The sequence below is a fragment of the Phascolarctos cinereus genome, unplaced genomic scaffold, assembly GCF_003287225.1.
Source record: "Phascolarctos cinereus isolate Bilbo 61053 unplaced genomic scaffold, phaCin_HiC Scaffold_9;HRSCAF=440, whole genome shotgun sequence".
Classification (NCBI taxonomy): Eukaryota; Metazoa; Chordata; class Mammalia; order Diprotodontia; family Phascolarctidae; genus Phascolarctos; species Phascolarctos cinereus.
This window is the reverse complement of record NW_027556402.1, coordinates 19,827,869-19,841,706: the sequence shown is the minus strand read 5'-3', so window position 1 is coordinate 19,841,706 and position 13,838 is coordinate 19,827,869. Positions and strand designations below refer to the sequence as shown.

The 13,838-nt window shown below is 44.2% G+C and overlaps 1 protein-coding gene across 12 annotated transcripts in view; it reads right to left on the bottom strand.

Moving 5' to 3' along the window:
* The window catches only part of ART3 (ADP-ribosyltransferase 3 (inactive)), a 150,861-nt gene that overhangs the window by 19,357 nt on the left and 117,666 nt on the right, over positions 1-13,838 (bottom strand). For 2 of the 12 annotated variants that reach the window (XM_020988440.2, XM_020988449.2), the window contains exons 1-2: positions 12,382-12,512; positions 2,705-2,782 (exon numbers count right to left, since the gene is read on the bottom strand). In XM_020988440.2, coding sequence (XP_020844099.1) covers positions 2,705-2,773 — 69 coding nt within the window. In that variant the 5' untranslated portion in view covers positions 2,774-2,782; positions 12,382-12,512. Of the gene's footprint in view, positions 1-2,026; positions 2,083-2,704; positions 2,783-3,353; positions 3,453-4,888; positions 5,047-6,866; positions 6,906-12,381; positions 12,513-13,838 lie in introns of those variants that run through there. The other 10 variants (XM_078148656.1, XM_020988448.2, XM_020988442.2 and 7 more) reach the window with 9 other exon arrangements.

Below are 13,838 nucleotides of genomic sequence, written 5' to 3'. Positions count from 1 at the left end.
CAAAGGAAAGGCCTCCTTCCTTCATCCAGAATCTGAATTAAGGTTCCACAGATGACTGAAAAAGAGTGTTTGCCTGTCTAAATTATAATTAATTCAATTAAAAATTTATTTAAAAAGGTATTGAGAAAAGTGTTAGGGATATAACAAAAGTCTTTATCCTCAAGGAATCCGACATTCTACCGGGGGACGGGGGGGGCGGTACACTGATAAATAAATCCAAGATGATTGGAGGAAAGAGAAAGAAGTCTAACCACTGCTGAGATCAAGAAACGCTCCTCTAGGAGATGGCGCCTGAACTGGGCCCTGAAGGACTTCGGGGACGGTAAGAGCTAGAAGTACATCCTGGGCCTGGTGGCCAGCTTGTGTAAACCATACCGTAAAGGCCTTAGGTGCATAACTTGGTTCCTCCCCAGTTACCCATACCATTTCTACTGAGTCACTTAGAATCACAACACTCCTCTTCGAAGCCCCATCGCCAGCCAGCCTGGGGACCACGTCACAGGGGAAATCCACAATGCCTCATCTTTAGCTCAAGAGCTAGCGATGGAGATGGGAAGGCGGTGTGAGATCAACAAGTTAACAGGCTCAGAATCAGAAGACCCGAGTTCTGACATACACTCCCTTGTAAAGCAGTAAGTAGAAGAAAGTCTGGGTTCGTGGGAACTCAGCCATGCTACTGTGCTAGTTACAGGCTATATGACTTAAAGCAACTCACGTAACCTTCTCAGGGCTTGTGTCTTCATCTATTAAAGAAGGAGGATGATCTACAGCAGAGACAGGTATCAGACATCAGACACACAACCCAGACTCAAGTGCAGGCCAAACCAGGTTAAAATGTAATTGAGAACTCTTTTCAAAAAAATAAAAATACGAAGAAACAGAGGTAAATATGTGGCCCACAGGACCCTGTGTGCAGTTTGGTGGCTCTTGCTTCTGCCTGAGGTTGACACCACTGGTCTGGAGGGTGGCCAAACACCCATTCCAATTCCAGTATTCAGTAACTCTGTGAACTTTAGTACCAGGGAGGTAAGTAAGACCTTGATGCTCTGAGTAGAGGTTGGAGAAAACAGCTGAACAAACCTTTATGTGGACACTGTGTTTACAAAGCATGTTTGTCAGAGGTTCTGAAAGGACACTGAAGGACCAGAAGGAGTCTCCTGAATGCTGAAAATGACTGTTCTCCCTTCTGTGGTTCTGGAGAATGATAACTATTCCTTTGATAATAACACATAGATAACAATTAATTTTAACATTCCAAGATCATCTGAATTAAAATTTCCCAGAACTGTAATCTGAAACATTCCTAGGTACTGATATATAGTGGTTGCCTTACAGCTAGACGGTATCGTGTACTCAGGTCCTCCCGACTTCAGGGCCAACAGGGCCAACGCTCTATCCACTGCGCCACCTCGCTGCCCCTAATTTCACTACTCTTCAAAAGGTTCTCTTGCTTACAAGAATACATCTGGCCTGGGGGGAAGGGTTGGGAGCTGCTAGTGAGAGAACAGGGAGGAACTTTCAGAGAGGAGGATGTTTGTGGTGGAAGTATTTCAGCAATGCTGATAATGATGAAAACTTAGATTGTAGATAGTCCTCATAAATACATACATTCTTACAAATTTTCAGACAGGTGTCACATCTATTATCTAGTTTTGTATTCACAACAATACTTGTGAGATAGGTGCGGTCAGTTTTTCCCATTTTACAGATTATGAAACTGAGGCTTGGAGACCTTACTGAAATCACAAAGCTAGTTAGTACTCAGTTCAGGACTAAGAAGTCCAGATGACCAAATGCTGCACTACCTAGCCTGAGAAGCCCTTGGACACCGGGGTCTCCCTCATCCTGCTCTCTTCAGTAAAGTAATAACCAGCAGAATGAGCAGGCCGCAGCACCGGGGGATGCATCACACCCACACGTGGGGCCACGCCCCAGCAGGACCGAACGTCGGCCACCTCTTACCCCACACGTGCTATTTTCCTGCGTCCTGAAGAAAGTACAGACAAGAGGACTCATGGACACTTACCCGGTTCAATCGTTTGGCCTGGAGCATAATGTAAGCCACACCACAACTCTAAAAAAAAAATCTGTCACTGTGCTAAATTAAGAACGCATTCATGTTCTTTTGGCCAGAAGCCACAGCTGACTGTATGTTCAGAACAAAGAGTACCCTGAATTGTGATTTCACTCGCACCAGCACTCAATAAGAATTAAAGGGCTTGAGAGCTAAGGATCAGACAAAAAAGCCCAGATGAACAGATCTGATAGTATATACCCTCCTTTACCTGTTAAAAGAAACCAACTGTTCAACAATTAGAGCTCACATTTACAAAGCACTTTAACTTGAGGAGATGGGTGGCCTAGTGTTATTAGCCCCATTTTACAGAAAAGAAAACTGAGGCGCAGAGAGGCAAGGCATGGTGAAATAACTGCAGCTAAGCAGTTAGTAAATGTCAGAATGAGGACTTGAGACTAAATTCCTTGATACAAAGTCCTGAACTATCTTTTTCAAAAAAAAATGTATCACATTGTTTCTCTACTTTGGCAAAATTCAGTATCTCTTCTATTTATTACTCTTCTCCCTTATGTGAAAATTCCTCTTCCCCTCCCCTTAAATGGCTCAGGAAAGGTTATCTGGGAGCTTTCCATCCCAATAATCACTCACTGTATCCAAACCCCTCACCCCTAGCAAGGTTCACTTTACCTGAAAGATTTCCATCATGATCACAACCGCCAACATCACAGGGACCATTTCAAGGTAGTTCGTCTTCATTTTTTACTTCTGAATAAAGGGAAGTAAATTTGATTTAGTAGTGGTTTTTTTTAAAGGGAATATTACAAGGTTGGGGGTAGGAGATCGAATATTTTTATTTGCGATGGGAATAAAAATCTGAGCAATGGGTTAGTAAATCCATCTAGGAGATGGGGAAAATGGATTTTGTGAGCTGTGGTGCCTCTATGGTCATGAACTTCTAAAAATAAATAAAAGTGTTTGGGAACTTGCACTTCCTTAGCCTCTTATAAATGGAAGAAGGGCTATGAGAGGGGAAGAAAAATGCCAGGTATGGCATGGTGAACTTTGGTCTGGGGTCCCTTAGACATGCGAAAGGGCTCTGTTAAATAGTCTAGGTGGGAGTGAAGAAATAGCCAAAAGATGAGCTGTTTAAATGCTTATCTCATTTCCCCTTCATTCAAAATGATTAAAAACATCTAAGAAGGATTTTATAAACTGGTTAATGGCTTTTTTGTTTTCTTAAGGAATATGTCTACCAGATGTTCCAGAATGGATGTCCCATAGACACCTCAAATTTCACCTGGTTAAAAGAAAACCTCTCCCCCTTCACCATTCTTACTAACTTCCCTCTTTCTGTAGAGGGTACTTCCATTCTTCCAGGGACACAGGTTCAGAAGCTCAGCGTCCTTCTTGGCTCCACACTCTCCCCTCAGCCTTCCTTGAGTAAGGAATGCATCAGTTACCAAATCTTGTCAATTCTGCTTCAGTCAGTCGCTAAGTATTCTGCCCCTCCTTATGGACAAGGGGCTAAATGCAACACATCAAATCGTGTCTACTTGTACACATGCTAACTGGAGAGACAGCATGTACATATATATGCATATATATACATATACACACACACACATCTAAATATATATATAAAATATGTACAGCATAAATATAAAGAGAGAAAGTGCAAATGTGTACAGAGTAGTTAACTAGCAGGTAATTTGGGAGGGAAGGCATTACTAGTTGGGGGATCAGGAAAGGCATGACGGGTAAGATGGTGCTTGAGGCCTATCTTGAAGGAAGAAAGGGACTCCATCAGGCAGAGGTCATGAGGCAGTGCATTAGAGGAGAGAGAAATATGAGGAATTTTAAAAAGTCAGTTTGTGAGGTAAAATAATGTGCAATGCAACTGGAAAGAGAGTTTGGGGTCTTGATTTGGAGTACTTCATTCTTGATTCTACAAACACCAGGGAGCCATCGGAGCTGAACGAGTGCAGGAGCGACGCGGTGCTATCTGTATTTGGCAGCTGTGAAGAGGATGGGCTGGAGGGAGGAGAGGCCCGAGGCAGGGAGATCAGTCATGACATTGCTGCGATAACCTAGGTGAGAGGGGACGAGGGCCCAAACTGAGGCGGCAGCGGTGTGCATAGCACAGGTTCCTCAGCGGCCTCCCTACCTCCGGACCACCTTCCACAGCTCCCAAGGTGATTTTCCTAAAGCTCACTCCTCTGCTCAGGAGCTCTCGGCTCACATTGCGTCACTTGGCATGCGAAGGCCCTTCGGCCTTCTGGCTGTTCCTCGACATGCCACGCCATCTCCCACCTCTGCACTTTTGGAGCGGCTTCTTTGCCCCTCCGAAGATGTCCTTCCTCATCTCTGCCTCTCAGACTCTCCAGTTCCCATCAGAGCTTGGCTGAAGTGCCACCTTCCCCCTAAATCATCTCGCATTTATTGTAGCTACGCTTGTAGATGTACATGTTATCTTCTCCTTGAAGACAGACGATGCTCGGTTTTTGTCTTTCTATTCCCACCCCTGGCACGCTGCCTCACACAGAGGAGCATCATGGAATTTCAGAGCTGTCTGTGCCACTCACTGCTCCCAGATAAGGAGACTGAAGCTCTGTCATTTACCCAGGGCCACACATAGTTAGTAGCAGAACGGAGACTAGCACCGATGTCCGTTAACGTCTGGGTCAGATCTGTCATCGATAAATCAAAGCACCAACATGGGTACTAAGGAACAAACTCTTGACACCTTGTTTTCTTCCCTTACAAGGGAAGAATGGATAAGGATTATCAAAGTGTAAATACTGTGGCAATATTCTCTTCCCTTGTCTCTTAGGCAGAATCTAAGGAATTATAATTGTCAACTGAAAACACCACCTGTTGAACTTGGTTCCTTGGGTATCTACTTCCTTTTGTAGTGGGAGGATCGGATGGAAGAGCCCCTCCTACGGAGCACGCTTAGTGCTCAGGCTGTCCTAGACACTGCTGACAAGACCTCTTCTGCTTCTTCTGGCTGCTCCTTCTGTCTCCTTTCTCTGATGGAATTAAAGGGAACAGCAATAACTGACCACGTGCCCACGTGACCCTTAAAAGAAAGCCAAGCTGCAGTCAGTCAGGCCCAGAGCCCTATGGAATGAGAAACCTGCAAAAGAAGATAAAGCTTTCTCTCTCCTTCCCCATTACCAGCTTCTTGCCCACTAAGAGACTCCACTGAGCAGCTTCAGATTTCAAGATGCAGTAGAGGAAACAGCATTAGACATACACAGAGAAAGGCATTCACCTGAGGCGGGAAGCACTGCTGAGGAGCAGGGCTTTTGGCAGTAGAAAAGACAGACTCAACACCGACTCAAGACAGAGCTAACCCTGGCATTTAAGAATGAAACTGCAGAGAACACCACACCCTGGGAGCCCAGCAGAGATGCCTCGCCCACCCACGTAGAGTAAAGGAGCTTTGTGAGGGCTGAACAAGGAGAGAAAGGACACTAAGGCCCAGAAGATCTGGAGCCGGGGCCACATGTGTTCTTCACATGTGTGCCTCAGACCACAGTTGAAGCCCACTCTTCTCATGGAGGTTGTGTGGAATGACACGATGAACCCCAGGATTACAGAGAAAATGTTTTATAGCTACTATTCTTACCATGATATCTTCACATTTGCTTTGAATTAATTATGTTTACTGGCTTATTACTGAAGGTAAGTATACCTGTGGCAGTGACCATCTGAGGACCCAACCCTGCAAGCAAGATTGATAAACGGGAACATTCCAGAGGCAGTATTATGTGTAATTATGAGTCTTTGGTGTTAAAAGAAGTAGCAGCTATCCTATGCCTTCTGTAGTTTGTATTTTTAGTATTTTTCTAGAAGGTAAGGCCCTAGACATGAATCAAACTTAAGTTTTGCTGAAGGGATGATCCTCAGAATTCCACTCTGAGATAGGAATGTAATGAACCAAAGACAACAAATAAGAACGTGACCCTTCTCTTTGGAGGCTCCTTCTCCTGGACTGAAGCTGAACCTGGGCTGCCTGAGCCTCCAAGCTGCAGCTTCTTAGAGAGAGAAGACCTCCTGTGCTCCCTGGGCCACATGCATTTTACCACAGCAATTCAATTCAACTTTTACTAAGCACCTGCTATATTCTGAACACCGATAAGTTAGACAGTGCTAAGATTTATTACCTGGCCTTGTGTAGCTTACAGAGTATTCTCTGCCTTAAAAGAATTTGTGATTCAGTAGGATAACATTTAATGGATACAGGGACAAAATAAGAGACCGCCGCGTCCAAGCAGCTTACATTCTCCTTGCATTTTACCAACAAAGAACAGCAGAAAGAGAGAGAGAAAAATTCCACTGTAAACAGATACAGAGGGTCTAAAACATTTAGAAGGCCACCCACCTCTATGCCTGGTGATACACGGAGGGGGAAGGCACTTAAAATGACTGGAAGTAGTAAAGGCTTGATGTAAGAGGTAGCGCCCGAGGTGAGCCGTGGAAGGAAGCTGAAGTTTCAGGGAATGCTTTCCCGGCACGGAGGATTGCTTTGGCAAAGATACTGAAGTGGGAGGGGTAACTCTCAATTCAGGTAATAGCTAGGCTAGAACACAGGCTTTTGAAGGGGATGTAATGAGATAATATTTAGCTCTATAATATATTAGCATTAATACAACTAAGTTATATACATATATATAATAACACAATGCCTGGCACATTGTTCTTGTTTAGTCATTTCTGACTTTTTGTGACCCCACTTGGGGTTTTATTGACAAAGACACAGGAGTAGTTTACCATTTCCTTCTCCAGCTCATTTTATGAGATGAGGAGATGAGGAAACTGAGGCCAACAGGGCTAAGTGACTTACCCAGGGTCACACTGTATGTGTCAGAACCAGGGCATAAACCTGCAATGCAACATGAAAGTACAAAAGAAAAACTAACATGTTGAATTAGGTATTTAATAAATAAGCTATACCATAATAAAGGTTCACAATTTTATAAACAATGTGAAATTTTTCCCCTTGTATATGGAAATGTTTGTGATTGTTGGTCTTTTTCACATTCAGAAAAACAAAAGGTAACACAAATGAACAAAAAAATTAGAAAAGTAACTTTACAAACAGGCAGATCGGTGACCCAGGGGACAGAGTCTGGGCTCAGACACTTACTTACTAGCTATGTGACCCTGGGTAACAACACACTTTAACTTCACTGTTCTCTGGGCAACTTTCCAGGAGCACATGTTGCAGAGAAGGTGTAGACGTGCAATGGTAGAGGATCTGCACCTCGGAGATCCTCATATGAACGAAATCACAGATCCATTCCCTATCTTGTTCTGCCTCAGCAACTTACTATGAGACCTTGGGTAACCTTCTGCCGGACAAGTCTGTACTCAGGGGCTAGGAATCTTGGGGTTTATTAAACACTATGCATCTATGTTTGTTCACTTCTGCATGTTTTCTATTTGATCTACTCCTTAATTGGCCTATCTTTTTTTAACCATTACTAAAGAGTTTTAATGATTATTGCTTTGTCGTATAGTTTCAGATACGGTACTGCTATCCACCCTTTATTTTCAGGTCTCAGATCTTCTCAGACCTGAAATAATCTAGGTTCCAAGTGCTCTGGACTTTGGAGCCTTCTGGGGCGCCTCAGGTCAGAGTGCAGTTAACTCTCAGTGCCCCTGAGGTATACCCATCTCAGAGCTGGAGTCATCTTCTAGGCGCTCCCTCATCCAAGCACTCAGGTTTCCCTCCTCTGGGTGCAGGGCAGACTTCACATGTCCTGGAGCACTGCTGGTCTGAGCGCAGACAGGGTTCCAGAACTGGCCGGTTCTTCCCATTGCCTACAGGATGCTGGCGGTCTTTTTGTGTGGTCTGAGCTAGGTAATGGTATCTTGATCATTATTCTGTCTGGTTTCCCTTCTATCTCTACTGGAATACATATGGGAGACGTGGGCTGCTCTGTGGTTATTCACACGGCTATTTCAACCATTATTCCTGTTTCTGTTGTTAAGCAGTTTGAATTATTTTTGCTTGCTAGATAAAGCTGGTTGGTCCATTTGCTAATGATCAGTGCACTGCCTTATTTATGTACAATGGGACTACAGCAGGACGGACCAACATTTGAGTATTGGCATAAGGACACAGAAAGATCTAGGGTTCAAGGACAGATTTTCTTCTGTCTGGGAGGCTGAGCCAAATTAAAAAAGAATGATGACACCATTAAGGGGAAAATTCTGTTGGGCCTTTTCCCTCAGGAAGAGAAAGTTAAAAAGGAGTTTATTAACACACCAAGGCAGAAAAATGTTGGTGGGCAAGCCACTGGGCTGACCTGGGATTCAAACTGGGCACTGCTTTTACAGACAGGGGTAAGCATCTTCCACATAAGGGCGAAGGTATTTTGATTGGATTACTCAATGGGTAATGTGAGGAGGTGGGATTAGTGCTCCCTCCGCTACTCCCTAACTATGTGATTGGTCCACAGCTCTAGTGAGGAGGTGGGGTGAGCATGTGCGGCAGCTGCTTCCATTTTCCTCAAGAGGAGATGAGATTAGCAAAGGAGAGATGTGATTAGCACTTGTGGGGCAGTTTCCTCCAGCAGGACTGGCCTCCCCTGCAGGTTAGTTGCATGTAGTCAAAACATGGGGTCACTTTAGAATGACTGCAGTAGTGACTGATTCTATACAGTGTTTCTGTATGAGAAATAACTCGGGGAAAAGTTGCTGTTGTCTCTGATTCAATATTTATACTGAATAGGAAATAAAGGTGAATTACAATTACAAGAAAACAAATACAAGAGAACAAGTTGTACGTCCTCAGATTCGATAAGATTGCTGTATAACATCAACATGATAATAGCTAACATTTACAAGACCCTTTACATCCATTGGAGATAGCTAGGTGGCTCATTGGATAGAACACTGGGGCTGGAGTCAGGAAGACCTAAGTTCAAATTTGGCCTATGACACTCACTAGCTGTGTGACCCTAGGCAAGTTACTTAACCTCTTATGTGCCTTAATTCACTGAAGGAAGAAATGGCAAATCACTACAATATCTTTGCTATGAAAACCCCTGTGGGGTCACGAAGAGTCAGACACCACTGAGTAACAACAACATTATACACATCATTTCATTTGACCTTCGTAACAACCCCCGAAGGCACCACAGGTCTCATTCCCATTTTTACCACTGGAGATGAGGCTCAGAGAGGCTGCATGACTTGCTCAGGGTCACACAGCTGAAATGTGTTAGAAGCAGAGTTTGAACCTAGGTCTCTCCCGACTCCAGGTCTAAAACTCTCTTCATTCCACTATTCTTCCTCTCATCCACACTTACAGCAAAATGTAAAGACTGATCACAATGGATAGAGATGGGGATTCTACCTTTGATTTTATTGGCATGGGGAACTCTCAAGAAACGAAACTTTCTACCAGTACCTTCTCCCCAACTGTTAGTCTTGGAGAGACACAGAGAACACTGCCCAGGGTTATTCAGCCAGTATGGCAAGCCACTCAGAGAGTGCACTTGAACTCAAGTCTTGCTGGCTCCATCCACTACGCCATGCTTGCCTCTCACCGGGTCATCATGAAAAGGTTCCATTACATTCAGCTGATTAAATCCCTACTCTGGCAACTAAAACAAAAGAGAGAACTGGAAGTATGGAGGGAACACAGATTTAGAGCTAGAAGGGATTTCAGAAGTCATCTAGTGTAATAACCCCCTCATTTTACAGGTGAAGAAAGGATTCCCTCCCATCCAAGGTGAAATGGTTTGCTAGTGTCTGAGGTAGGATCTGAATCCAGTTTTCCCTAACACTGAGTATAGCACTTCACCCACCATGCCATATTCTCTCTAGGCTGGAGCCAGACTGGGGATGGCTAGAAGGCTCTAGGTGAGGTGATTCTCTTTGATCCTAGAGGAAACAGAGACACTGGAATTGCTTGAGCCAGGGCACGACATGGTCAGACTCTCATCTTGGCAGCTGTATGAAAGGCTGCCAAGAGGAGATCACCTGGAAGCAGAGCGACCTAACAGGAGGCTACTGTAGTCTAGGTGAGGTGATGTGGGTCTGAAGTGGAGTGTTGGGTAAGACTGGGGAACTAGGGAGACAGAACTGGCAAAATTTAGCAAATGACTGCCATGGGGGGGGGGAGGACTGGTGAGAGAGAGAGAAAGAGAGAGAGAGAGAGAGAGAGAGAGAGAGAGAGAGAGAGAGAGAGAGAGAGAGAGAGAGAGAGAGAGAGAGAGAGAGAGAGAGAGAGAGAGAAGAGAGAGAAGAGAGAGAAGAGAGAGAGAGAGAGAGAGAGAGAGAAGAGAAGAGACAGAGAGACAGAGAGATAAGAGAAAGAGAGAGAGAGATACAGAGAGACAGAGAGACGGAGGAGAGAGAAGAGACAGATACAGAGAGACAGAGAGATAAGAGAAAGAGAGAGAGATACAGAGAGACAGAGAGACAGAGAAGAGAGAGAGAGAGAGATAAGAGAGAGAAGAGAGAAGAGACAGATACAGAGAGACAGAGAGATAAGAGAAAGAGAGAGAGAGATACAGAGAGACAGACAGACAGAGAAGAGAGAGAGAGAGAGAGAGAGAGAGAGAGAGAGAGAGAGAGAGAGAGAGAGAGAGAGAAGAGACAGAGAGAGAGGTGTTAAGGATGGCTCCTAGTTTATGAACTTGGGTGACCAGAACAATCAACAACTAGAACAATCCTCACCAGAAACAGAGAAGTTTGGAGAAGGGACAGATTTTAAGGAAAACGCAGTAAGCCCTCTTTTGAACATTTTGAGCTCGAGCTATCCAGCAGGCATCAGGCAATACTGTAAATAAGTAAAAAGGGAGGTACAAGCAAAATGTATGTGTGTGGAGGGGGTGACACTGGAGGTAAGGCAAGTCTTTAATGATGAAGACAAAAGTATTAACAAAGGCTTCCTAGAAGAAGTCTTTGAATTGGGTGCTTCCTCACACTGCAAAGAGCTTTCAGTAACTATTCACTAGTTCACCAAGAACATTATCTACGCAGGGAGAAAAAACGTATTTCTTCAAATTCTCTGTACACTGGGGTCAGTCACTGGGTGACAAAGACATGCTGGTAATTGTGGCTGTGGTAGGAAAGAGGTTATACTAGAAAAAAATACAAACAAACATCCAAATCAAAGGAAAGACTCAGGAAAAAAATAAGCCTTCACTCCCTGGGCCGGTAGGTGGGGACATGCATCACATAAAATACCCTGTCAACAGGCCTAAAAGCTTTGTTTAATGCCTAGTACTTAAACCTGTGTTTACAAGACTGAAAAAGTAGAGGACACTTCAAAACCTCCTGAGGCTGAGGCCATCTTGCTAGTCACTATTTCCAGGAAAGGCATTGCTTGCTGAAGCTGAGGCAGCTGCTCTACATTTCTCTTCCCTTTGCCCGTTTTCTAGGTAACAACAGAGTAATTTACTTCTATAGCCAGTGATAACAAGGAGGAGCAGGATAATATGGTAAAGAGCTCTAGATCAGCCATCACAGAAGCCGTATGCAAAGCCTGAGTCTGACACTTGGCACAAAATGACTTTGGGATAATCAATTTTTCTAAGCCTTGATTTTCCCATTTGTAATCAGTACTACCTGCCTCAGAGCAGTGTGAGAAATAGACAATATGCATGGAGTGCTGTACAAGCCATAAATGTCAGCCAATATTAATTATAACAACAGATGTCAGAAGTTACAGGGGACCAGCATTACCAGTTCCATGACACTGTACTACAAATTTTCACCTCATTTGAACAGTTTCATCAAATATGTAAAAATGTAACTGACTGTTGACTTAACAGATCACTTTTTTCTAAGTTCCCTTCACTTGGAATCAGCCCCAAGGTAATAATGATAGCTAACAACGATAGTGCTTTTGGGGTTGCAAAGGGTATTATTACATTGTATCATCTCAGTCAATCCTGACAAAAGTCTTACAAGGGATGCCTTGAAGGCATCACCATCTCCATTTTACAGATGAGGACCATTGAGAGGTGGCTTGCTGCTGTCACAGTGATTCTTAGAGGCAGACATAAAGTGCGGCATTCTTTCCCCAGTCACGCAGGACATGCCTCTGTCACAGCAGAATGTGAGACCAGACAATGAAGAGTGAGAAGCAGTCCCCAAGACCACGCTGGGCAAACACCTCGTTTTATCTAGGAGGAAACCAGGGGCCCAGTGGAGTTACATGACATCCCGGTTCACATAGTGAAACAATGGTAGAGCTAGAACCCAAACCCAAATTCTCTGACTCCAAAGCCAGGGCTCCTCCTTTTGGACCATATCGCCTCTTTACTCAGATTTGGGCAAAGCTGCTCCTAAAAGGGTCCTATTTCACAGGCTTTATGTAAAGAATTTGAAAAGTTTACCTTGCTTTTTGCCTTTTTGGGGGAGGATGACTGCTTGATCCTAAGTCCCCAGTTGTTTCCCCAATTCTCCCAGCTACAGACTGGCCTTCCAAGGTGGGGTGAGACTGCTGACAGTGATAACTGAGACAGGCAGTACTTTTCTTTTTATAGATGACCCCCAAACAGCTTGGCAGTGACAACCGACCCTGGCTTGGCCACTGCTCTGTTGACCAGGCTCCTCCCTGTGCCTTCAATCACCATGATGGATATGCCCAGGATGTTTTTAAGCCACTTAGAATTCTCTGACCACATCGGCATATTCCCTGAATGGCCAGAAGCTGGACGGATAACTTCCTTTTCTGTCTTTGGGTTATGAAACGCTGTCCTAAAGAATAGAGCTAAATCTAGCTGTATGCTTGATGGAACCAAAAGGCCCTGTCTCCCTAAAACTGACTGGCAGTTGGACATTAAATTGCCTATCATTAGTCTCTTTCAATGCCTGCCACAGGCTGCCCCCATGCCTAGAATGGGGAAGTTGGGTGGCCCAATGGATAGCGCACTGGGCCTGGGGCCAGGCGTACCTGAGTGTGGCCTTAGACACTTTCTAGCTGTGAGACCCTGGACAAGTCACTTTACCCTGTTTGCCTTAGTTCCTCATCTGTAAATGAGCTGGAGAAGGAAATGGCAAACCACTCCAGTATCTCTGCCAAAAAAACCCAAATGGGGTCACAGAGAGTCAGACACAACTAAAAACAACTAAATAACACCTGGAATGCCTTGCTACTCCCCTCCAGCCACTAATATCTCCCCATTGAAATTACACACACATACGCATGCACACACATATTTAGCTGTGTGTGTGTGTGTGTGTGTGTGTGTGTGTACACATACATATACAACATATACATATATATGGGTGTGGGATTACATGTATGTATATGTATATATACCCACACCCTGTGTACACACACACACACACACACACACACACACACACACACACATAGCTCCATCTATCTACCCACCCAGCTGTTCAGTTGTGTCCCACTCTTCACGATCCTGTGGCCCTTAGCCCACCAATGCTGTTCACAGGGTTTTTCTGGTAAAGATATACTGGAGGCAAACAGAGGTTAAATGACTTGTCCAGGGTCACACAGAACAAGGCCACTCATTTCTAACGCCAGCTGTAAATAGCCTGCAATCCAGTGTGACCACTCCTACTTTTTGATTCTATATATACTACCAGAGAATTATTTGAAATCAGAGCTCACTTATCTGACAGAAACTTTATGAGTCAACTGACCTCTCCTTGTCTTGGCATGAAATATGCCAATAAAGCTTCTTACTGACTTGTGTCCTAAAATTGTGACTCTGAGGTTTCTCTATGATCTAAAGTGAACAAAGTGCTATACTCACAATAATTCTGCAAGTTAAATAGTGTGAGTATTATCATCCCAATTTGACAGAGAAAAAAAACT